Source organism: Lolium rigidum, chromosome 1 (genome assembly GCF_022539505.1).
Source record: "Lolium rigidum isolate FL_2022 chromosome 1, APGP_CSIRO_Lrig_0.1, whole genome shotgun sequence".
In the NCBI taxonomy this organism is placed as follows: Eukaryota; Viridiplantae; Streptophyta; class Magnoliopsida; order Poales; family Poaceae; genus Lolium; species Lolium rigidum.
Window position 1 is genome coordinate 200,350,163 of NC_061508.1, and position 25,068 is coordinate 200,375,230.

General features: G+C 46.9%; 1 protein-coding gene across 1 annotated transcript; it reads left to right on the forward strand.

Annotated features, from left to right (window-relative positions):
- The first annotated feature begins 208 nt into the window (after positions 1-208).
- LOC124687954 lies at positions 209-6,402 on the forward strand. The gene is made up of 3 exons (XM_047221681.1): positions 209-707; positions 4,838-5,446; positions 5,533-6,402. Exons 2-3 carry the CDS (start codon positions 4,884-4,886, stop codon positions 6,290-6,292), a joined length of 1,323 nt encoding a protein of 440 aa, XP_047077637.1. The 5' UTR covers positions 209-707; positions 4,838-4,883; the 3' UTR covers positions 6,293-6,402.
- The last annotated feature ends 18,666 nt before the right edge of the window (positions 6,403-25,068 follow it).

Consider the following 25,068-nt stretch of genomic DNA (forward strand, 5'->3'; position numbering starts at 1 on the left):
AGTACTGATCCGACTGAAATGAAGTCATGCGCTCAATAATTGTTTGGTTGAGGCGGGTGCCCCTCGGCCCGACCTCGGCTTTGACTTGAGCCGGTTGCTGTCCCATGCCTGGCTGTCCGAAAGGGAGGTCGCAAGTGGCCGCAATGGACTCCAGCTAGCACCGCGCGCCGGTCATTAGCCCGTCCGTCATCGCCTACTTCCCGTTCCATGATCCGCCCAATCAGCAGCTTGTTTACTAGTACAGTAGTAGCTTAATCACACACGCTTAAGCTAGCTAATCACCGGTTGCTTCCGTCCATCTCATCTGCCTACTCCACCGATTAGCTAACGCAAATGGTCTTTCCTAATTTTCTTTCGAGAGAGGGTATAAGAGTGGTCGCGGTCGTCGTCTTCCTCCCTCCTTCCATTCTCTCTCTCTAGCTTGCTACTTGCTACTAGTCTACTACTACCAGGAGCAGCGATCTTCTCCTCCCCTTATCGCTCTCGCTGCTCCTGCCGTTGATTAATTCGGCGTGTGTGGCCGGTGGCGATGGCGATCACGGGTGGGTTGCCTGCAGCGAGCCGGTTTCCGGTGTGCTCGGCCAGTCAACGAGGAGGAGGTGCCTGTAGCCTAGCTGAGCTATAGTGCTCGACCGATCTGCTGCTTCTTGACCTCTCGGGGAAGAAAGAGGAACAGCCGAGGTGCACGAGCTAGCTCGCAAGGACAGGTGAAGCTCAATTTCTTCTCAATTATTTACAAAGTGATCTTCGTATGTGTGTTGGTTAGTTCCAGATTTTAGCTAGGCAGTGATCTGGATGTAAATAGGATAATTTTGAAACCTGCACTTGATCCGTTTTATGGTATTCATATCCGATTTTAAAGGACCATGTGGATAAGGATATCCGATTTCGAAGTGGTGCTCCAGATACGATATCGGTATAGGGTATGATATATCAAAAACATACTGATATGGTTATCCGAAATTTAATTAGAAGAATTCAAAAGTTTTAAACTGAGTAATCCGACTTTTGAGTTAAAAGCCAATACCAATCTCACAAGGTTAGTAGTTATTTAGTTAGTAAATTCATTTGACGAGCATGTTTAACTATAAACTTGTACCAGTGGTGTACTAATAGTTCAACTATTTAGTATTTATTATTTTTGCTATCTTATCAATGTTTGCGTTTTCTGTAGTAAATCACGTTCTTTTTTCTTAAGTATACGAAATTGAAAGTTAAAATCCTTCTCAAGAATTACAAGAACTATAACTATCTACCGATGAGAGTATATATCTGGCTATTTATTTCTTGCCCGAATCCACCCTATTGCAGAATCGAATCCGCGGTTCGTTTTATCCGCATTTGAATCTAAAACTGGTAAATATCCACTTCGGATCAATTCCAAGAAAAAATATAGTAAAACATATGGTATAAGTAAAATCTAATTCGATCCGTTTAGACTCCTAAATATATGTGAGTAGGTGATCCTTGGAATCTGCGTTTAGGCTTTTTTCTCTCCAAGAGGAGACTACTGTAGATTGTAGAACAAAACAAAAGGAGCCGGAGAAAGAAGAAGGATCAGGATAAGAAAAGAAGGGCCCCAATCCCCATTAGCACATGACAGTTCTGACCAAGTCGTCCATCTCTCTCACAGAGTCACAGTCACCTACACTTTGATTCCTTTGTTTTAACGGCGGTCTCTTTTTATCCTCCTTTCATTTTTGACCTTTGGGAGGTAAAAAGCCTGGACTGGCCTTTGCCTTCTTTATTTACCTTTCCTAGTTTTACATAAATTAGGACTGGAGAATTCGAAAATCTAGTTTGCATGCCGTGATACGATGATCCGAGCTAATTACATACTTGAGCGAAATGGTCTAGTACTAGCAGTAAGCAAAGTTGAGAATTTTCAAGAAAGCGAGTGGCTGTTCTTGATCACGTCCACGCCCATTGATCCATGGATTGGCTGGTTGGATGGCGACGGCGATGGCGATGTCAGTAGCGGGACCTGGCCTTGGAGTTGCAGGTGAAGTTGAGCGCGGTGCCGGTGGGCCAGGTGAAGGGGATCTCGCAGGCGAGGCGCGTCCAGTACTTGACGGTCACGAGCCCGCCGACCTTGAACCGTGTCCTCGCCTGCCCGTTCACCCGGAACGGCACCACGCCGCGCTTCAGCGCCGCCTCCATAGCGGTGCGGCCGGGGCGGTCGAGCGGCACGGCGGACGACGGCGCCACGTAGCCCAGCGGGAGCGTGCCCTTGGGCGGCACCACGAACGGGTCGGCGCGCAGGACCGCGATCACCGTGTCGTTGAAGCTCAGCCTCAGCTCCAGGTGCGAGAAGGTGACGGCGGCGTGGGCGTTCACGTTGGCGGCGACGACGCCCAGGGAGAGCTGCGCGTCGTCCAGCACCCCTTGCTGGTCGTACTCCAGGGTGTCCAGCCGCGCCGTCATCACGGCCAGGTACGGCGCCCTGGGCTGCAGCACCAGCACCACCAGCAGCACGGACAGGGCGCCCAGCAGCACTAGGATGGCCAGCACCGTGAACACCACCGCCATCGTCCACCGCAGGCAGCCGGACCGGTCCGCCCTGTGGGGCCAGAGATGCTGCTGCTGGTGGTGCCCATGGTGGCGGTTGTGCTCGCCGTCGTAGTTGTGGGTGCCACGCATGGTGTTGTACAGTGGGAGCTTCTTCTGCTGCAGCTGCTGCAAAGAAGCAGCATTAGACAAGGAGGCGAGCGGAGGTGGTCTGCGAGGCGAACGCCACGGTCTTATGTGATCGTCTTCCGGCGGCGACGTTGCTGACTTGCCCGGCGAAGGAGGACTAGGAGTCCTCTCTTGTTGGTGGAGCACCACGCCGCCGGGCAGAGGTTTGGTATCCCCTCTGTGCAAGCTCATACTGTTGCTGTAAGTGGTAAGTTTGATTCAGGAAGCATTCCGCTGATGCCTGCTCTGGAGAAAGCTTTGGTCCTCGGCTAAACAAATGCAAGCAAGGGAGAAATCTGATGCTGGGCTACCTCGTCCTCACCTCACCGGCACTGCTCAGGCTTTAGCAAATGCAGCTCCAGGTTCAAAACTGCAGATCAGCAGATGTCCCACTCTCACTGTCGCTGATGATAAGCTCTACACTGAGCTGTCATGCCAATAACATTCCCAAGCACCCAATTCCATCATTGCAAAGCACCATATGCTTCTTTCTTTCTTCTTCTTTTACTTCTTTATAAGCTAAGGATGTTGTGTGACAGGGTGAGTGAGCCCATCTTGCAGTTCTTGCACTAATGATCTGTCAAACAAAGAAAGGGGGGAATATGCTGGATCAACATTCATTTTTGGTCAATCGCGTCAATGATCTCTACTTCTCTAGGGTTACACAAAACAAGGAAAGGCAAGCCGCAAGCGTGGAGGCACCACCATGACAGACGGACACATTGTTGTCGAAAAACCATTTCAGATATTTCACCTCCTTTGTTCAGTAATAATTCTCAAAGGGAGAAGATATTATCATCTATATCCAAGTCGACGATCCTTCCCCCCAATATATGATCCGGCAGGGAAAAAAGAGAGCAAGCTCATGTGTCGCTCACCGGGGCGAACCCTAGCACCATCAGAATAGCCTACCACATAGGACTTTTGCAGCTATTATCCTCCACATGGATAATTCTTACGGTGTAGATACAATCCTAAGTGCTGATAACTGAAAAATACGAGATGTCACAACTTAGACATAGCACGCGACTTTAATAGTAGAAAGAGAAAACCCCAATTTAGTCTATGAAGTTGCCCCGGACGTGTGTTTTGGTCACGAACTTGCAAAACGTGAATTCTGGGTCGCGAAATTGCTCGGCGTGAGTGGTTTGGTCACTTTGTCACGGTGACCGCTAGTTTGCTGATGTGGCCAATTGTCTTTTTTTTTTGCAAATTTCCCCCTAAATTTTTGCATTTCCAACTTTCTAGTCCTCGGTTTGACTTTTTAGGGGGAAATTTACAAAAAAAATATTTGACCACGTCAGCAAACTAACACTGGTCATGACGGGATGACCAAAACACTCGCGCGGGGCAACTTTTTGACCCACAATTCATGATTTGCTAGTCTGTGACCAAGGCGCACATAGATCAAATTGGAGATTTTCTCTAGTAGAAATATGCAGATACTAGTTCGTAGTGCAAATAAAGTTACTTTAAAACATGACTTTTTTTGCAACCGCTAGCTCCAATCCATAATGTGCAACTTATCCTTTTGGGTCAAGCTTCATAGATGTGGTCATATGTCATTATTGTATCAGCTATTAATGCTAAAGTTAAGCATGACATTTCGAATGTGGAAAAAAATAAGAAGTGAGCCTAGCTCACTTGGTTAGGGAAGTGGATGTACAACCCAGCCACCCAGGTTCAAGTCTCCAGGGACACGAATTTGGGTTCTTATTATTTAAAATAAAAAAACAAAATCACTGTAGGAGCTTTCCCTACCGTATTCCTTTCAAAAAAAATGTGGAAAAAATAATTTATCGTGTCTCAGAGAAATAGGATATGCTCCTCAAATTATAAAAGGCGAGCTGCATTTTTTGTAGGCCACACTCTTAAATTGATTCATGTCATTAGGAGTATTTTTTCGGTGATGGGCGCTTTATTACTTAGAAACAAGTATTATATGCACAAAGCCATATAGATCCAGTTATTAGAAACCAACTAAAGATGAAACTCTCAAGAAATTGTTCAAGATTAGGAGTATGTAATGGTATGTCTACCAATATTATCACCAGCAATGCCTTTCATTTGTTGCACTTGCACATCTATTGCTGTTTTAACTGAATGAACTTGCAGACACCCTCATATTAACTCTGACAGCATGGACATGCCAAAATTTCAGGACAAGCCATGGAAGTAGCCCCAGTTAATTTGCAGTGACTCGCACCATGGATCCCCAGACATTTGTGAGGCTCTCAGTCGGGCAGCTTGGCCTGAGGCTCCCAGGTGCAAGCTCCAGGAAGGCTTGCCACTGCGAGATCAGGCTCCGAGGCTTCCCGGTTCAGACAGCTCCGGTGCCTCTGATAAATTCTTCAGAGTTCAACCTCGACCCGCACACGAACGTCGCCGTCTTCTCACTGGACGAGCCCGGTCTCAAGGCCCTGTCGACGCCGGGCTGCTTCCGAGCCCCGGAGCCACCGTATGTCGAGATCGCCGTGTATGTGGGCAGGCGCGGCGGCGGTGGGTATTTCTCTGGGATGAGGCGGCGGCTGATCGGGTCGGTGAGGGTGGAGATCGGGCCGGAGTGGCGCGACGGGAAGCCCCTGCTGCTTCACCACGGCTGGACGGGCGTCGGCAAGGGGCAGCTGCACGTGAAGGTGAAGGCGGAGGCCGACCCCCGGTACGTGTTCCAGTTCGAGGACGAGGTCGCGCTGAACCCGCAGGTGGTGCAGCTCCATGGCAGAGCCCGGCAGCCCATCTTCAGCTGCAAGTTCAACCGCGACGTCAGGCGGTGAGTGCGCTGCCAGCGCCACTGCTGTGATCTGAAAGAGTTGTGAATTTGGAAATGAGGTTGCTAATGGTTTGATGTGTTGGCAGGGCGTCGCAGCCGGATCATTTGGGCGGGCAGTACTGGTCGACCTCCGGCAGCGGCGAGGAGAAGGAGATGGCGGCGAGGAGGAGGGAGAGGAAGGGCTGGAAGGTGGCGATCCACAACCTGTCCGGCTCTGCCGTGGCCGCGGCATTCATGGCCACGCCGTTCGTGCCGGCGACTGGCTGCGACACGGTGGCGCGGTCCAACCCCGGGGCGTGGCTCATCGTGCGCGCCAACACGACGGGCTCGTCGGAGATCTGGCAGCCGTGGGGCCGGCTGGAGGCGTGGCGGGAGTGCGCGCACGGGGGTAAGGAGAAGGACGCCGTGTGCCTGCGGCTGCACCTCCTCCCGGAGCGGCGGGACGCGTGCGTGCTCGTGTCGGAGACGCCCCTGAGCTGCGACAAGGGCGGGGAGTTCTTCATCGACATGGATAGGCAGTCGGTGCCCTCGGATGATGCTGGCACGGCGGAGACGTCGTACTGCGCGGCGAGCATGGGGGAGTCGTGCGCGGGCGGCGGGTTCGTCATGAGCTGCAGGGTGCAAGGCGAGGCGGCGAGCATTAGCAGCCCGCCGCTGGTGCAGCTGGCCGCGCGGCACGTGACGTGCATGGAGGACGCCGCCATGTTCCTGGCGCTCGCGGCCGCCGTCGACCTGAGCGTTAAGGCGTGCCGGCCGTTCCGGAGCAAGCCGGCGACGGCAGCCAAGCAGAAGAAGCAACCTGCTGGCTCCTCGCTCCCTGATGACCCCCTGGAGCTTGACACGTAGCTAGAGCTAGCAGTTCAGGAACCATGGCCACTCTGTAAATCCGCTCTGTAAATCAGAAACAAGTTCAGAACTCTAAGAATTTGTGAATCTGCAGACAGGACGACGATTCAGTAACGGCCCAACCAGTCAGTAGCAGATGACCAAACACCTCGCTGGGTCCCGGGCCTCCGTGATATTTGTTGAGCGCAGAGAATTGCGTTGACAGCTGTTTGACACTGGGTTGCCCCACAAGTCAGCAACACATGGCTAGGCAGCACGTTGGTTCCCGCCCCGATGAAATTTGTTTGTTTTTTTCCAAGAAAAGGAACCCCACATGGGTCCCTTGTTTCATTAAGAAACGGAAAGAATCTCACAAGTTTTACATGTTTCAATCAAAGACTACAAATTTGGTGCACATAACCATCAGTGATCTTATTTTTTCTAAAAAATTAAAAAATACAATTTTGAGTTTTAAAAAATTCTGAAAACAAATCCGTACATAGATAATAATGTATCCCACAAGCATGCAAAATATCAATTCCATATACTTTATCTTCCAAGCTACACAAAAATAACAAAAGTGTAGATCTGAGTAGTACATTTTTTAATCTCCAAAACATATCAGATTTTGTCATTTTTTCTAGCACAAAAAAAAAATTCGGGTTAAGATTTTACATGATTGTGAGATGTATCACTCACAATCTTCGGAATTATTTTTAGATTTTTTAATAACTTGTAAAATATTATTTTTTATTTTTTAAAATGGAGAGAACACTAAAGCTCGGGAGCCAAAAGCACTTTCCGTCAATCCAACTTCAATATTTACAGCAGGTCGTCTATCCAACAAAACCGAAAAACCAGCAACAAGGTACCACACTTCAGATTAAAAAAACTAATAATACTCCATCCGGTTCTTAATATAAGCCCATAATTTTTGAGGAAATTCTAAGATATAGATGTATCATGATTGTTGGCAAATTTACTCTTGACTAGCCGCATGCAACTCCTAGAATTAATGGAGTAACTCTAACATGCAATTTTGGGGCTCCTTTGATTCATTGGATAGGAAAAGTATAGAAACAGGAAAATCGTAGGATTAGGATGTCAAGCATAGTTAAATTCTATAGGAAGATGAAAATCTTTTTGATTGTGCCAAAGGAATTTTTCATGAGGTTTTTTCTATAGGTTTTGCACTACAAGATTCTCATAAGTTTATTTTCTATTGGATATGTTCCTATAAATCAAACAACTAGTTCAGAAAAAAAATCCTATAGAACCTAAATCCTACATAATTCCTATAAAAATCATATGAATCAAATGAGCCCTTAAGAAGGCTATTTGATCGGGAGAGAGAGAATACCAACTTTCCTATATTTTTTTTATAGTTTCATGTCGTAACCTTAGGGCTATTATGTCCAAAACCAACGAAACAGAGGGAGTATGTTTTGTCCATTTTCGGGAATAATATGTGAATCTGAGAAATTTCAAATTTTACGCCCTCGGAGTCCGTGAAACTGAGAGGAGCTTCTCGGTGTCGTTCTCACCGACCGGTGAAAGGACGAGATTTCGCCTAGAGGGGAGGGGGAGTGGGTGAATTGGCATTTTAAAAACTATTACGGATTCAGTTTCTAAGAATGCGGAATTAAACTAGCGTTTATTTTACCACAAAATTTCAATGTGCTAGGCTCAACTAAATGTGCAGCAACAACAACTTAAGCTAAGCAAGATAGGCACATGATATATGTAACACAAGAGGTAGCAAGATATAAGAACTTCAAGCACGATGACTATCATAAGAAAAGTAAACTCGGGTATAGAGATAACCGAGGCACACGGAGACGAAGATGTAATCTCGTGTTCCTAGACATGGAGACGAAGATGTAATCACGATGGCTATCACCGTGAGGTACGCCACGTTGGAGAGATGCGGGCTACCACGAATGTCTCCCGAACGCCAAGAAGGCCCACCTTCTTCTCCAAGGCAATACCACGAAGAATAAAGGCCTGCCTTATGGCTAGCTTTTCCTCCACTCCGTACATGGAAAGTTCCACAACCACTTCACAACCTCCACGAAGGAGTAGCCCGGGTTCTTCACACACTTCCACGAAGAGGTCATCGGAGCACCAACCGCCAAGCCAACTAGAAGGTAATCCTCCAAGAGTAACAAGCTCACAGTGTCTCACTCGAACTAATCGTAATGGAAATCTCAACACTTGTGGAAGGATGCAAAAGCAAGAACACCAAGGGTGCTCAAATACTTCACACTCAAATCCCACAAAAGCAAAAAATTCTATGGAGAAATTAGAGAGGAAGAACAATGGAAGAAATCAACAAATAACTCCAAGATCTACATCCCAAGGGTTCCCCTCACTTAGAGGAGGAATTGATTGGTGGAGTTATAGATCTAGATCTCCTCTTTCAAATCCCTCAAGAATATGCAAGAAATCATGGGAGGGATGGAGAGGAAGCAAGTTTTTGAGGTTCAATAATGGAGTATGAGAGAGAGAGAGAGCAAATAGAATGGTTAACCTTCTCTCCTCAAGGACGAAGAAAGGCTATTTATAGTCCAAGGGGGGAAACTAGCCGTTAGGGAAATTTCTGCGACGCAAACCGGTTTTACCGCCGATAGGTATACCTCAGTAACTTCTGGTCCGATGCTTGCTCGAGATCAAGAGAGGATTGCCAATCCGAACTTGATCTGCAACACCGATGATTTAGAGGTTGTTCAACTGAGTATGAGAAGATCCCCCTTCTATGATCTAGTTAAGACGTTTAGGAAGAGAGAGGTTTGTTGTTGGATAGCATCCACACCTGCGTGGAAGAGCAATTCGCCATGTTTGTTCATGTTGTTGGCCATAACCAGAGGTTCAGGGTTATGCACAACACATTCAGGGGATTCAGAGACTGTATCATTCTATTTCAATCAAGTCCTTTAAGAAATTGGGGAGCTCAAGCAAGAGATGATCAAGCCACCTTCCGGTGAAACACAAAGCAAGATACATAACAACAGAAGATGGTATCCATACTTCAAGGTGAGCAGAAATAATATTGCTTTGCACACCGTTTGAGAACAACACAATGCACAAAAGCTTGTATGTTTGTTGTTATCATCGCATGGTTGTATTTGAGCAATTGATGGTACTCATGTGACTGCTAGAGTGCCCAAATCCCAACCAACAAAATACAAAGGCACGAAGTACTGCACAAGACAGAATGTGCTTGGTGCTGTTGATTTCGATCTGAAATTCACTTATGTCTTAGCTGGTTGGGAAGGATCATCCCATGATGCAAGCATTCTAACAGACAACCTGAGGAGACCAGATGGCATACATGTCCCTGATGGTAAGTTTTACCTTACAGATGCAGGCTATGCTTCTCAGCCTAGAATCCTACCACCCTTCAAGAAAACCAAGTATCATCTGAATAAGTTCTATACAAGGAACAAAGCATAAAATGCAGATGAGTTGTTCAATCTTAGACACTCTAGACTTAGGGTTACCATTGAGAGAGATTTTGCTGCATTGAAAAATAGGTTCAAAATCCTTGACCATAAGCCATTCCACACTTTCCCCAATCAAGTAAAGCTTGTTCTTGCATGTTGCATCCTGCACATCTGGATCTTAGGTTTGGGTATGGATGACTACATCCTAGACGAGATTGATGTTACTCTTGATGATGTAGAGGGTGGTCATGGTGTCGAGTAGGGCGATATCCATGCTTGGAAGAACAAGAGGAAGAAGTGGGCTCAGTCAATGTGGATTCACATAAATGATGTCTACAACTGACAAGGAAGCAAGAAGAAGACAATAAGAAGAAATTTTTTTGCAATCCCCTTGGTCGCCATTGTTGAACTATCCCCCGGTTTGTAATGTTAAACTGCTATTCGTATGTAGCTAGGGCTCGGTTTATATGCCTCTACTGGTGGTGATGGTGAACTGAGAAACTAGTAGTCCATTAATGTGTGGTTAAGTAAACAACTGATATTCATACGTAGCTAGGGTTCGGTTTTATATGGCCGTATTTCATTTGTTTCATCGTTGTGTGTGATGATGTTGTGCTTTGTGTCATGGCGATGTGCTATGCTAAGCTCACCACTGAAGAGCAGTGGTGACACGGGTCGTTGGCCCAATCTTTCACGATGCACCTCCTTGATCCAATGGATCTGATAATTCTCCCAATCACGTGAACGATACACGCGACCTGAAGATGGGGAACGCCAATCCTTCGAGCAACTCGTCGACAACGATGAACCTCACGCCTCGACAGACACGCCAAGCTCGACAACCCTCGACAATTCGAGGACCTTGTCACACGCACGATAACTCTTGACAAATTCAAGAACTCTCACGCCTTTATTGATGGATAACTAGATGAGCGTCCGAGACGCCGTCACACACGCCGATCCCAATGGGACGGTGATGATATGAACTTTAAGTTCTACATTATTCTGAATAAACTCAAAGCTACCCTAACCCTAGCCGCACCATTTCCTTATATGAGGGGGTGGTGGCCGGCCAGCCCTGTTGGGCCTAACCTAGTTCGATTCGGACAGGCCCAAGTCGAACAGACACAACTTAAAAACCCTAATGGCCCACCACATGACATGGCTACATTATTTCCTAATAACAAGACTATCATAAATCGTTGGTACAACCTTAGACTCAATCATCATATTACAAGCTATCCTAGTGTATCAAACTGCATGGATGTCATCATCAAGTGGTGACCACAAACTTGGCCTATGTAGAACTAAACACACAACCTTGCATCGTCACAGTTGTTTCTGCATTCTCGTAGCCCTCCAATCAACAGGCCCAAAATGCATCTAGTGGTGCGACGTGAGACACAACGAAATGGAGAACATGATTTTTGGCCCGTTCCACCCCGTCCTAGCCCCCAGCGCGTGCCCCCGGGAGCCCAAAAAAGATGCAACCTACCAATCGCGCCCTTTGTTGTGGGAATGTTGGTCCGGTTGTAATTCTAAATTTATTTAGGCGGTATTTTAGCTATAACGCACGGTATTATTTATTTAGGTTGTTTGGTAGTAGACATTTTTTGGGCGGTATTTCTTAGAGGGTATTATTTATTTAGTTGGACCGATAGTGATTTTTAGTTTTTTTAGGCAATATTTTTTTTGTACAGTGTTATTTATTTAGGTGGTATCGTAGTATTTCTTTTATGTTTTGGCGGTGTCGTATTATGTCATGCTGCATAGTATTTGATGAGAATTAAAAAAAATATGCTAGTAACAATGCTTGCATTTGATGAGAATGAATTTTTTTTTAGGCTAGTAACAATGCCTGAGTTAGTGAAATTTGTTGTTCGCTATAGTTTGGCGCTTCGGAGCGGCAGCTTGAAAAGGATCCCCTTGGCGCCCAAACAAAACCGTTGTAACAAAAACTCTTCATCCCCTCGTCTCGTCTTCCTTCCCCAGAAGTCACAACGCCAAGAAACCAAGAAGCCCAGAAGAATCCAGCCACCCGCCTCCGCCCCTCTCCCTCGGACAAAGCCTCGATCTGCGCCGCCACCAGCAGCAGGCGATGGAGGTGTTCGAGGGCGTGGACTTCGTGCGCCTCCGGAGCGGCCGCGCGTACGTGCACGCCGCCGAGGACGGGCGGTCCGTCCGCCTCGACCGCCGCCGCGCGTCGCACAGCGCGGTGTGGGCCGTGACGCCGCGCTTCTACCCCTCCTCGGGCACGCCCTGCGTCCTCCTCCGTGGCGCGTACGGCCGCTACCTCGGGGCCCCCGACGCCGCCGCGGGCGGCTCCCTCTGCCCGCTCTCCACCCCCTGCCGCTCCGCCACGCAGCGTGACTTCGACAAGCCGGACATCCCGGCCATCCTGTGGCGCGCCGTCGCGACGAGCCGCCCGGGCGTTTTCCTGCTGCACGACGCGTCCGGGCGCTACCTTCGCACCAGCCCGAGGTGGCTCCTGCCGTGCCGCGCCGGAGTCGCCGTCTCCTCCTGCGACGGCCTCGGCAGGGCGATCCAGTGGGCGGTGGAGCCCGTCCCCAGGGCAGGCAGGCCCGACCTCCCGATAGGGCGTGATGTGAGTTCCTCATCCCCTGCCTTTGCCTTCCTCGATTTCGTCATCTGGAGGGCATGCAGTTCTTGAGTCTGAGTTCTTTCTGCCGCAATTCTGTGGCACCGAAACTTCAACATTCAACTCTGGCATTTCTTACCGAATCCGAACACGTGATTCCTGAGCTTGCTCGTTTCGACGAATCAATCAATCAATCACAGTATCATCCTTGCAATAGAATCTGCTAAATTCATTCAGATTGCTTAGTTGACAAGAGTGCATTGCTCCAATTTGTGATGATTTGCAGTCGGAATGCGGCGACATCTTCGCCCGCATCTGCCCGCCGCTGTCCCGCCTCTGCGTGCGGTGGTTCTCGCTGGAGCGGGAGATCCGGTGGCGGCGCGCCGACGGCAACGGCGCCTTCGGCGAAGACAACTGGGCCGAGTTACGGTACACCGGGAGGCACACGATCCTCCTGAAGACGCAGCTGGTGAACCTGCTGCCGCCGAATCTCTACCGCCGCTACACTCTCTGCGTCCGCGCCGGTCGCTATGGGCAGCCGACCCCTCTGGCCGTCAACCTGCCTCGCAGCCGGGAGCCGCTGTACGTCGTGCTTTTCGGGGGCAACACAGCAGGTCAGTCCGTCACTGTGCTGATCAGACGACGTTGTTTCTGTACTTCTGAATTGTATGCCTTTTTGCAGTTCTGCATTCAGAAATTGTTGATGATGCTATCCGTTGCCCTCTTTCTGCCTGTTCATGTCTGTTTTAATCTGAGTGAAATTGTTAAAAAATGTACAAAAGCATTAAAAACAATGAAAAGTGCACTACTATGTTTCTTTTAAGAATGCTATAGAAGCAGAAGTAGCTGAAGAAACTGAAGAGACCATTTGCTACCTTAGTTCACGACTGGCACTGTGATATTTGAGAGTTGGGGTTTCACATTCTGAAGAATCTCGTGGATCACCTGAAACTAGTGATATTCAGTAAGAAAGGACTCTGAAACTATTTCAAAACATGTAGTATGTACATATGCAATGCAACTTGTTCCAGATAACCTTCTGCTGTTGATCAGGGAGTGACCTTAACATTGAACTACCTGCTATTTTACGGATTTTTACTACCTGCTATTTAATGGATTTTTACTGCTCTGCTTAGTCCGAGTACATTCCTCAAAATGCACCAAAGTACAAACAAATAATTTAAAATGCACTGCTATGTTTCTTTGAGCAATCTTATCTATAAGCAGAAATAACTTAATGTGATATTCTTGACTTATCTGAAGAAACTGTAGATAATATATGCCTAGCACTAGTAGTGTCATTTATTAGCTTGTTTCTGTACTTCTGAATCTGCTGCGGGCTGTGGATGCGTATGATTTCTGCATTTAGAAATTGTTGATGATACTCTCTTTTTCCCTTTTTCTGCTTATTCGTGTCGGTTTTTCCCTGAGTTAAATTGTTTAAAATGCACAAAAGTATACAAAATTATGTGAAATGCACTATATGTTTCCTTGCAGAAGTTAGAGGTCTAAAGAATGTAAAATAGCAGAAGTAACTAAATGTCATACTCGTATTTCTCTTGACTTATCTGATGAAACTGTAGTGAATATATATGCCTAGTAGTATCATTGTTAGCTTTTGTCTTTTTTTGGTTTATTTTAATATTGGTACTGTAATATTTCGTTATTTAAGAATGAATGCCTACGTTTGTTTGAGAGTTGTCGGCTTACCTGAAGAAATATTGTGGATCACCTGAAACTAGTGAGATACATTAAGAAAGAAGTAGATGATCTGAAACTAGTCCAAAACATGTATACTATGTAAATACGCGATGAAACTTTTGTTCCAAATAACCTTCTGTTCTTTGTCGAAAAAGTGTAACCTTCTGTTGTGGATCAGTGAGTGAGCTTCAGGTTTCTATGCTGCTCTGCATTCTTACCTAGTACCTGCTTTTTTAGGGTGTTTACTAGCCTGTTATGGCTGCAGTGCTACTTCGTATTTTAACAGTTCGTGTCTAACTGCATCTTGCTTTGCATCTATGGCTGCAGCGGATAATCAGCTCATATACCCCGATGTGAACGCAGTTGCAGGGGCAGCAGCAATAGTCGAGGAACCAGTACTCTGACGACCGACCGGCAGATCCGCCTCTTCGAATCCATCATAGCTAGTCCCAGATTTTATAACTGGTGGGTGTTCAGAAGGGATGATGACCCCTTTCTGTTTTGTGAACCCTTCGTAGGTTGAGAGAACTCCGATATATAGCAGTTTCAGTGTCTGTTCCAGTTAGCTAGGAATGAAGTTTTGGGTCACACTGAAATCCAGTTTTCCATGCCGTAGAACTGCAGAAATCAAGTTTTACTGTTTTCTCAGCGTAGAATGGTTACTGCCTAGATACTGTCTTGCACGCATATTTTTGGGGAATGTATATACTGTCTTGCAGGCTGCATTCAGAGTTCTGTGATGAAGTGATACCACTGCATTCAGGCAATTTTCACTTTCATTATCTGTTGCTGTGTTGTTTTTACCATGTGTGCTGGGATGAATTTCCCTGATATTGCATTGGTATATATACACAGTGGATTATTGAGAGTTACCGCGTCACCTTGCATCCCATTATGTTTCCTGATACGGAAACTCAGAAAATTGGAGGTTTATATTCACTTGCTGAGCTACAGTGTCTGTACTGTCCAGAACTCCAGATTGATGAGGGTAGCAACCAGTGCACTGCTCTTGTCTGTTTTATGGGTTTTCTCTTGATCTAGGGTCATACCTTGGATTAGTATTTTTTGTATTCCTTGAGTGATATTATAAGTAGTGCATGCCACAGCCAAATATAGAAATTTTACATCTACGATGCTGCAGAACAACTGAACAAGAGCCATTTTGTTGCAGCCAAATATAGAAATTTTACATCTACATTTGATTTCTTATAGAGACATTATAAGTGGAAAAATGAAACTGGATAGAGCATAAGGTTGGATTCGTGTGCTAACGTACCAAAATCTAGACAGGTGAACAATACATAGGTTCAATATATATCAAATAGCTCAGAAGCCAGGTGCACGGCATGCATTTACACCTGCAATTGGGACGAAATAAGCTGGACAATATTTGGTGCATATGGGTTTCAGTGATCTCGTTTTTAAAATAAATCAAAAATCATATTTTTAAGATTCAAAAAATCTGAAAAAATTCCGCATATAGCCAACGATTTATCCCATAATACATAAACGTGCAAAAAAATCAATTACAAATAATTTATATTCTGAGCTACACAAAAAAGACAAAAGTGTAGATGTGATTAGTCATTTTTAAATCTCCAAAGCATATTAGATTTTGTCATTTTTGTCTAGCACAGAATAAAAACAATTTCGGGTTGAAATTTTGCACGATTGTGAGATGTATCATTGACAATCTCCAGAATTATTTTCAGATCTTTTGATAGCTTGTAAAAAATTCTTTTAATTTTTTTAAAATGGCGAGAGCACAGAAACTCGGGAGCCAAAAGCAATTTCCGTAAATGCAGTTACTATCCATCTTCCCTGATCCATGCTCCTAGTCCTAGCCCCCTCTTCGTGACGTCATTCAAGTCTTTTTGTGATTCATGTTCTTACGTATTATCAAGATTCCATCCACACTTTTTATTGTTTTTATAAAGTTTATAATTATTTGATGAATGAAGAAAGCATATTGTTACAAGTTTGGTACCCCTCCGGCTCTGAATCTAGACACATTTTAGCCTACATTTTGCGATAAGTATGTATGGCCGGTGTGAGTAGCCTATTATTCACTAATGATATATCAATAATTTATTTTATATGATGTTTACCCAAGGAAATATATTAATATCATGTTGATATCAACTACAATCGCCTCTGCAAAAACATAATGCGATGAGCTAGTCGAGACGTCAAAGGATGGACATAACCAAGAAGAAAGAAAATAATAAAAAAAATAGAATATATTAATATCAAATTGATACCAACTACACCTGCCTTTGGGACAACCTAATGTGAAAAGCTAGTCGAGATAGCATGGATGCACACAAGCAAAAAGAAAAGAACAAGAAAAATCGCGCCAAAAAGATCATCAACTCAAAGCAGCAATAGAAAGAGCCACCACCATTGGCAACACCTAGACTACAAAGTGGCGCCTCCAGAAAATGAACAATGAATAAACCCTGTCGTGGTTAGATCAAGGGTTTTCACTATAGAGAAAGTCCAATTTTCAGACAATGTCTTCAAGAAGTGGATGACTTGGGCCTCGCCATTGCGATGAAGGTCAAACCTATGGTTTACGCCATCGAGACTTGGTGCTCAAAGAACACCACCAAAAAACGAAGTCGCCTTCTATTATCACCCCACTTGTTGAGAATACTTGTGTAATAAACTGATCATGCGGCTCACGGTTGACACATGTGCACGGGTTTGACGTGGACATCGCCACACAAATGAAACCGCGTCCGAACAATGAATAGTGAAGAATTTTTATATCCCCGTCCATTGCGATGCATTCTCCCATGAGCCTTGCCTATCACTTCACCACAAGCCCTTGTTGCATGATGTATCCAATGGTGCCTATGAATCGTGAAGGAGCCCGCTACCCTCATCGACAATGTCACTACACCGTCAGTGCCATGGCAGCATGGTGGACCGGAAGGTGAGGGGTAGTGGGAGACCTCTGGGAGTATTGAGGAGGCGGCCATTGCGATGATAACACATGTCATCCGGTAGGCTACACCACAATCTTCCCATCGACATCGTATGAAATATCCTGCCGCCTCGCTGTTGCCGGCATTGTAACACCATCGTCCATCGTCGCCAAAGTCGCACGTCTCCCGCCGCCGCCGCGCACCTTCGCTACCCCTCAGCCGATGCTATTTGGCCAACGAGGGGCTGCCACGCTGGATCTGGCATTGCTACCAATTAGAGGTGAGCGGTAGCCGTGCGAGCTCCTAGGAGCGGCTTGACGACATCCCTGGCCCTACCGCGGGCCACCTCCGTCCTCGACCTCATCCATTTCATGCAGCGGCCCACGGCCGGCGCCATCCACTGCTGCCACCCCCAGCCTCCCAAGGTTTTGCTGCTGGACTTGGGCTCGTGCCGGTCGCCTCCATGGTGACGTGGTCCGTGAGCGCGCATAGAGCCGCCACTGGATTAACCACCGGTGCCGACTACGAATCCAATGCTCGTCTACAAATTTGGGTTCTTCTTATTAAAATAGGGGCTTCCCTTACGGAAAATATGTTGGTGAACCTGGGAGCAAGCGCACCCTATATTGAAAAAAAAAGTAATTCAAAAAAAGGTCAAACAATTCAAATCTTTTTGGGAATCAAAGATGGTCATGTATTGTACTCGTATACACGAAAGATTCACCATGTAATAACTTCTCTTGTTTCCTGGGTGAAAAAAACAGACTTGAAGGTGGAAAAGTCCGGTTTGAACATGGGTGCATGTGAACCCTAGTTGGAAATGCATTTTCCAAATGTTTAAAAATTCTGAAATAAAAATATCCGGGTACGTACGCATGTTTCATGTGTGCGTAGAAAGTTTTCGCGGAGAAACCACTTTTTTATTTCACAATCTAAAAAAGACAAAGTACGTCACATATATACTACTATATAGCCCTGCAAAATTTCACTTTTTTGCCGAGACAAAATAAAAAGTTTTTTCGTCACGAAACTCATGTCCAGGGCACATATTTGAGATCATCTGGGAAATCATTTTGTGTTTCGATTTTTAAAACATGTTTTGACATCACAAACGGAACTTTTCAAAAAGTGGGTTCACATGCCCCCATGTTCCATATACACACTCACTTGAAGGTCCTATATTATAGTAATATTCACGCTATATTCGTCATAGATTTGTTCTTTTTTGCCTGAAGTCAATGTGAATCATTTCTTGGCCAAACAATTTTATACGAGTAAAATACTGGAGTATCTTTGATTCCCAAAAGTATTCAATTTTTTACTTTATTTGAAATTACTACATTTTTTGGAGTATATAGGGTGAGAGCACAAAGTGCGGGACACTTCCCTTACCATATTCCTCCCCTTTTCAAAACATAACCTAGTGCTCTATCAAGTTCAGAACCAACACATTTGCATTATGATTCGTGCGTTCAATGAGTTGTACGTGAAGTTGCGACTAAGATTTTCAGTTGCAGGTGTGATTGCAACTAGGATTTCTCAATTACAAATCAAGTTGCAACTGTGTTTTTTCCGGTTGCAAGCCAATTTACATATGAGATTTTTAAATCGTAAATAAGTTGAAACCAAAAAATTATTCATAACACAACAAAATTATGAGATAACCACTTGACTGACAATTAGTCACGCCCACCTAGCACTTGTGCACGGGAACAACTAACACGTTGCGCATTGAAACTTCGATAAAATAGCACATTTTCGCTCTTTCTTGAGGAATCAGAGGGAAATGACCTAGTACTAATAAAGAGAACTGTGGTTGGATGGTTAGGAGGGCAGTGGCACCCCCAGTTCACCAGAGTTCAAATCCCAGATTTGACACTTTGGTGTCTCATAAAGGCGTAATATTCTTCAGTGGGAGGCGACGTTCCCGTCGACAGCGAGACGCCTATGGTGTAAGGCTAGAATTCGAGCCGAGCCGAGCCAGCTTGGCTCGACTCGCTAAAGCTCGGTCAACAATCGAGTTAGCTCGACTCGACTCATTTAACAATCGAGTCCAGATTTGAAACTCGGCTCGACTCGCAAAGCTCGCGAGTAACTCACGAGCAGATTTGAAACTCGGCTCGACTCGCAAAGCTCGCGAGTAACTCACGAGTAGCTAGACTATCAAATAGAATATGTAAAATGTACAATGCATTTTTTCCCAAATATTTAGGCATGAATGAATCACAACGATCAATATATCATTAGAATAAGATTGCCAAGTTGAGAAACCACAAATATAGTTGCCCATTTTGGTGGGCTTGGGCCAACTTCATTTTTACCAAGCTAAACGAGCTACTCGCGAGTTCGATGAACTCGACTCGTTTAGCTTGAACTTGTTTAACGAAAAAATATGAAACTTGGCTTGGCTCGTTATACACCGAGTTCGAGTAGAGCCGAGTCGAGTCACGAGTTACTCATTTAGCTCGCGAGTTTCGAGTTTTAATTCCAGGCCTACTGTGGTGACTTCGTGTTACGGTCAGAAACCCACCGGCGAGCAGCGACGGGCAACACGGTAGAGCCGGGAGGCTCCTAGGACTGCGGCTGGCCCTGGTCCCTCCGAGCGACGGCCCGCAAAGACTCGGCACGCACGTCCGATGCTGGTGCAAGGGCGTGCCACCCGACCTATACCGGTCGGGAAGGTGTTGGATTGTGCCTCGCTTAGTTTCCCGCATGGCATACACGTAAACATTAAATACGAGCCTCGATCGGCTCTCAGGTTGTCCTGTAGATCGGCTCAAGGAGCCGATCCACCCATGATTCGTACGAGGTGTACGAATATATGGTGGTCCTGCTTGATCAAAATAAAGCTAAACGACCTACTACGATTTAGGGTTTTCACGGCATAATCGGAACATCCTACTCGTGATTGAGCCTGGCGGCCACGCACGGTGATCGTAAACCGACCCTAGACAAGGCCTAAAAACCAACACGAAGTTGATCCCCGGAACATCCCGTCTAGGGCTAGCAAACTACACCCTACGCGCCACTCGGATCCTTCAACCCGTTTGTAAGGCCTAACTATGCGAGATATTAAACTAATCCTTGAAGAACAAGGAGCAATCATAACGGATTGGATCTACTAAATAATGATCAAGCGGGGTGCCGCCCTTACACCTAAGATAGGTGTAAGGACGGCTAGATGTCTAAGGGTTGCACGACGACGAGCATATGATACGATGAACAATGCTAACCCTAACACATCTATGATAACTACGTTGCTCGCCATCAACAAGGCTTCAGCACGAGCAACGCATGAACGACGAATAAACGTGTGCTGCCTAGATCGCAAGATACGATCTAGGCAGCATGATGCTTACCCGGAAGAAACCCTCGAGACAAGGGAGTTGGCGATGCGCCTAGATTGGTTTGTGGTGAACGTGATTGTTGTTTATTTCATAAACCCTAGATACATATTTATAGTCCGTAGACTTTCTAACGTGGGAATAATCCCAACCGGGCACGAGCCAAACTCTATCTAATCGACACGTATCCTACTATGTTACAGATACACGGGCAAACTAGCCCAAACTTTGCATATAAGGCCGATTCATGTATTTCTTCCATGTATATCCTTCAAGCCCATCTCCATTCGCGGCCCACCTCTGATCCGGTCAAATTCTGGTGATAACACATGCCCCCTGGTTTTGGAAATGACAATTCCAAAATCACTCTGCTTTTCCTTCGTCGGGTCATGTCGTGGCGTCTTGTTTCCTCGGTTTCATCACCAATCTAAAAAACCCCTCTTACTAATGAAGGAGTGCTTTCATTTAATTTTGCCAATAGTCAAAGTCAAACACTCCCCGAAAGAGCCGATGGCATCACATCAGCCTCCACGATAAAACAAGAGTAAGGCCAACCTAGTTGCTCCTCCAAACGGTAACCTGCGACCTCCGTCTGAGAAAGCAAACTCAGATCCCCAAATCGCCGCCCAAGCAGCTCCACGAATCTCAGATCTCAACCGCGCCGTCCCAATTCCTTAGCGCATCAAATGGCGGAATCATCCAACGCCAACGCCATGGTCTCTGGTCTGCATGTAATCCTCAACCGCCTCTTCGCCATTCGAATCAATGTTAGGATTAAACAGCAAACACCTGAATTAATGCCTTATTCCGTTATCAATTTTAGGTTTCAGACATCCTGCTGCCGCACCCTTCTCTCCCAAACTCTATGTGTCTTGGCCCCCGTTCTTCCGAGAGTCCCGCTCACCTAATCTCATGCGAGGCCAATAGAATCCCCTTCGTGAACCAGAATTTAGATCTGACTTCCTGGGCCGACTGCTTGCGAGCCTGGCCTAATCCTCCCGAAGGTTGGGTGGCATGGTACAGTAGAGTGTCTAAAACACACTATGCTACCTGGGACACGATAGGGATAGCCGATGCCTTGTCATTATCATTGTCTCCTCTTGAAAAGAATGAGAACATCCTGAAAACCATCGGCTACTTTTGGTCTGATGCACTGAATTGCTTCATGTTCGGCCATGGCCCTATGACGCCAACTCTGCTGGACGTGGCCATGATCACAGGCCTGGATATTGCATCCCCAAGCCCCTCTGCCTTTAAATTGCCAAAGGTCCCTTTTACCCTTTCCTCTAAAACAGAGTGTACAAGTTGGGGCGCCTACCTCAGGCGTTATATGAAAACCAAAGGTCCTGTGACAGAAAGAGAGCACACGGCCTTCTTGAACTTCTGGCTGGAGCACTTCATATTTTGTGGTCCTTCACTCGCCCCAACCAAGAATTACCTTTCCCTGGCCTATGAGCTCGCCAAAGGTACTCAACTTGGCCTCGGAAAACTGCTCCTTGGAGAGGTCTATCGATCTCTTCAACTGATGTCCGTCAAACTGTTCTCCCAAAAGACAGTTAAAACAGGAGGCCCACGGTGGTTTATTCGGTTATGGGCTCACTTGTACTTTCAAAACCAGATCCCAAACTTCCCACTGGCCACCTGCACCTTCCCGGATGCAAATGGGAAGGATATCCGATGCACTAGCTATGGTCAAGCTCCGTATAGTCTCCCGTGCAGCGAGGTTGATCCCCAAGGAAGCAGCAGAGTGGTTCAAGATTTTCTTCCAAGGCCTGGACAACCCCCTGTTCTTTCCCTATACTGAATCGGAAAACTTTGAGAATCCAGTCTCCTTCCAGTTAGACAGCCTTGCCGATGATGCTAGCACCCGGCACTTGTACTCTATCATGATCCGTCCTTGCTTTCTCCCAGTTGGTATGAGTACCTCAAACAGGATCATCAAGCCTGGTTATGAGTCTTACCAACCGGTGGTAGTAGCCCGACAGCTTGGTCTCGGGCAAGTGCCCCCACACTTCTTTCTCCACCACCTGATAGCAAGCAGAGCTGAACTGCCTGATATTCTTACTGGCCAAAGGTGCTATACCTTCTTTGACGCTCTGGCCATTCCAATTCCTCATAACCTCTGTTTCACCACCACTACCGATGGTTTCGAGACTTGGTGGTCCATGTGGAAGAACCACGCCTTCAGAAGAGCTCTAGGACCATTGCTGAAGCAACTTGATGCCGACTATGATGTTCCTGCACACCAGGTACCATTCCACATAAATCACTCGCAATGGCTCATGATGATTGTCTGTAACCTGACTCTATTTCTTGGCAGCAATAGGATGGCCCAGAGCCCACGCAAGCCGATGGCTCCCCCTTCAAGTTCCTTCCACCAGCCCCGGTGGTCCTCTTCTGCCAGAGCTCGCCCCCCTGAAGAAGGTCATAATGTAGAGCCAGCCGATTCCACAGAAATCGGCTCCCAAAAATAAAGCATCTTCGGGGCCCGTTGCCCCCCGAGCCTCAACCCAGGTGAGGAAAGCAGTGAGGAAAGTAGCTTCCAGAAAGACCCTGAAGCGCAAAGCTCCTGCCCAAGCAAGCTTGCATGTAAGCTGACTCGTGCCTCGACCAAATTCATCTGCCTTCCCAGTCTTCGTAACATGGTTGTACCTCTTCTTACAGACTTCCACTGAAGAGAACTCCAGCGAGGAAGCACAGTCCAGCCCAAGGGACTCCACCCCGGGCGATTCTGGGAGATCCACTACACAGAGCCAGACGGACTCGCCAGCATCGGCTTCTAGGAAAAAGTCGACTCCCGAGCCTGCTGATCTTCAAGCTCCGATCCAAACAGGGTCACGCGTGAAGCGTCAATGTGTCAAAAGGGCTCGCAAAGACCCACGAGCTTCCTCGCCAAGCCAGGAGGTTTCAAATGTAGTTACTTCGACAGCTCATATTCCATGCCGTCCCGTTGCTACTTGGATCGGCTCACCATTTCTTTTGCAGACTAATGAGACCTCTAGCGGGGACGTTGAAGAGGTACCGATGCCATCCGCCACGCTAGACCTAACCACCTCGACGAGCGTGGCTGACCAAGTGGCTAACCTGGCCAAGTCCACCGAAAAGCCGATTACCATAACATCGGCTGCTCCTCCTTCTTTGGGAGAGGTACGCTCCACTCCCTCGGCTCTACCCTTTTCTTTGCTGTATGCTCATACTGTTCTTGTTTGTCTGTCAGGGTTGTGATCTTTCAAGCTTGCTGACGTTCGATCCTGAAACAATCGAGCCAGCTACTTCCAAGGCAGGTGAAGAGCCAAGCCCTAGCGCGGTCCATGGTCCACTCCAGCGTCTCAAGGCTTTGCTCTCCTCCTCAGTTGAGACCCTGGTCGAAAACCCCGAAGCAGTCAAGGGCATCCTCGAAGACATCCAGCCCCATCTCCCGGTGGCACCTGCGGAGTTAAGCTTTGGCCAGCCTGTGACTTTGTCGGTCTTCGGGTCGAGGGTGCGATCGGCTCGTCAAAGAATTATTCTTCGTCGCGCCCAGCTTCCGTTGAGAGCCGATATTGCAGACAAGTGTCAACGGCTCAACGAGAAGAAGGCCGCTTTAGATGCCAAAACCGACACTTCTGCCAATAGTGCCAAACTCGAGATCCTGCGCAAGGAACTGGAGGACCTTGAAAGGAGGGTCAGGGAGACCAAGCAACTTATCCAAGACAAGGAAACCCTTATTGCTCGTTCTCAAGAGGAAGCAAAAAGCCTCACAGCCGATCTGAAGACCGATCTGGCTGAAATTCGTGCCCTGAGCAGTCAGCTGGTGGCGGGCAAAGACGAGGACGACGAGGCCGAAATCGCCGAGGTGGATCGAATCCGTGCCGACGCCCTTCACGCCCTCAACGCGTTTCTTCAGTAGAGCCCTTCTGTGTAAACTGATAAATGCTTTGCTGAACTTGTCTAAAGTCGATGCCTGTGCATCGGCTTACATTCTGAAGTCGATGTCTGTGCATCGGCTATGATTTGCATGTACTTTTTCGTTTATATTTTTTTTTACTGGCCGATTTTTCTATCGGCCCCCAATATCGTACCGCACATGTTTATCTGATTAAGTGCCCCCCGAGCCGAATCTGCCAGGTAACTGCGGATATCGGCTCAGTAGTTAGCCAAGGCACTGTATTTGAACGTCGGCTCTGTTAGGTCCAACGTTGGCTTCCTTCAGTTCATCAGCCGATGTAAACCTGTTGCCCGTTAGATCGACGTTGAACACAGGCAGAACGTATGGTGAGGATAATTTTGGCCGATTGCTGGGATCGGCCTCCATGTTGATTGAATCGCTCAATGAAGGTTTTGCAACATTCATCCATAGATTTTTGGGAAGTGTCGGAGCCGATCGCGTGGAACGGCTTCCTCCTTGTCCTCGCTATGAGAGCAGCTGCCCTCGTCTCCGTCCTTACTAGAGTGGTGCCCAGGTCCTACCATGTTGATGTTGAACGAGAATCCTGGCTGGCACCCTCCAGGGTAAGTGCACTCCACCATGTTAACGGCGGGGAAGGGGTGTGTGTCGACCTTCATGGCGTACTTGGCTGAAAATTAGACGCCCTTGTTCTATCGCCATTTGGACCTGCCGACGCCACACCACTACAGTCGTTGGTGGCGTGGGTGAACGTGTTATGCCACTTGCAGTATGGCTTTCCGTTCAGCTCCTGCGCCGTGGGGATCTTGTGGCCTTCGGGTACCTTTAGCTGTTTCTCCTTAAGTAAGAGGTCGAAAATTTGCTCAGCCTTGGTGACGTCGAAGTCAAACCCTC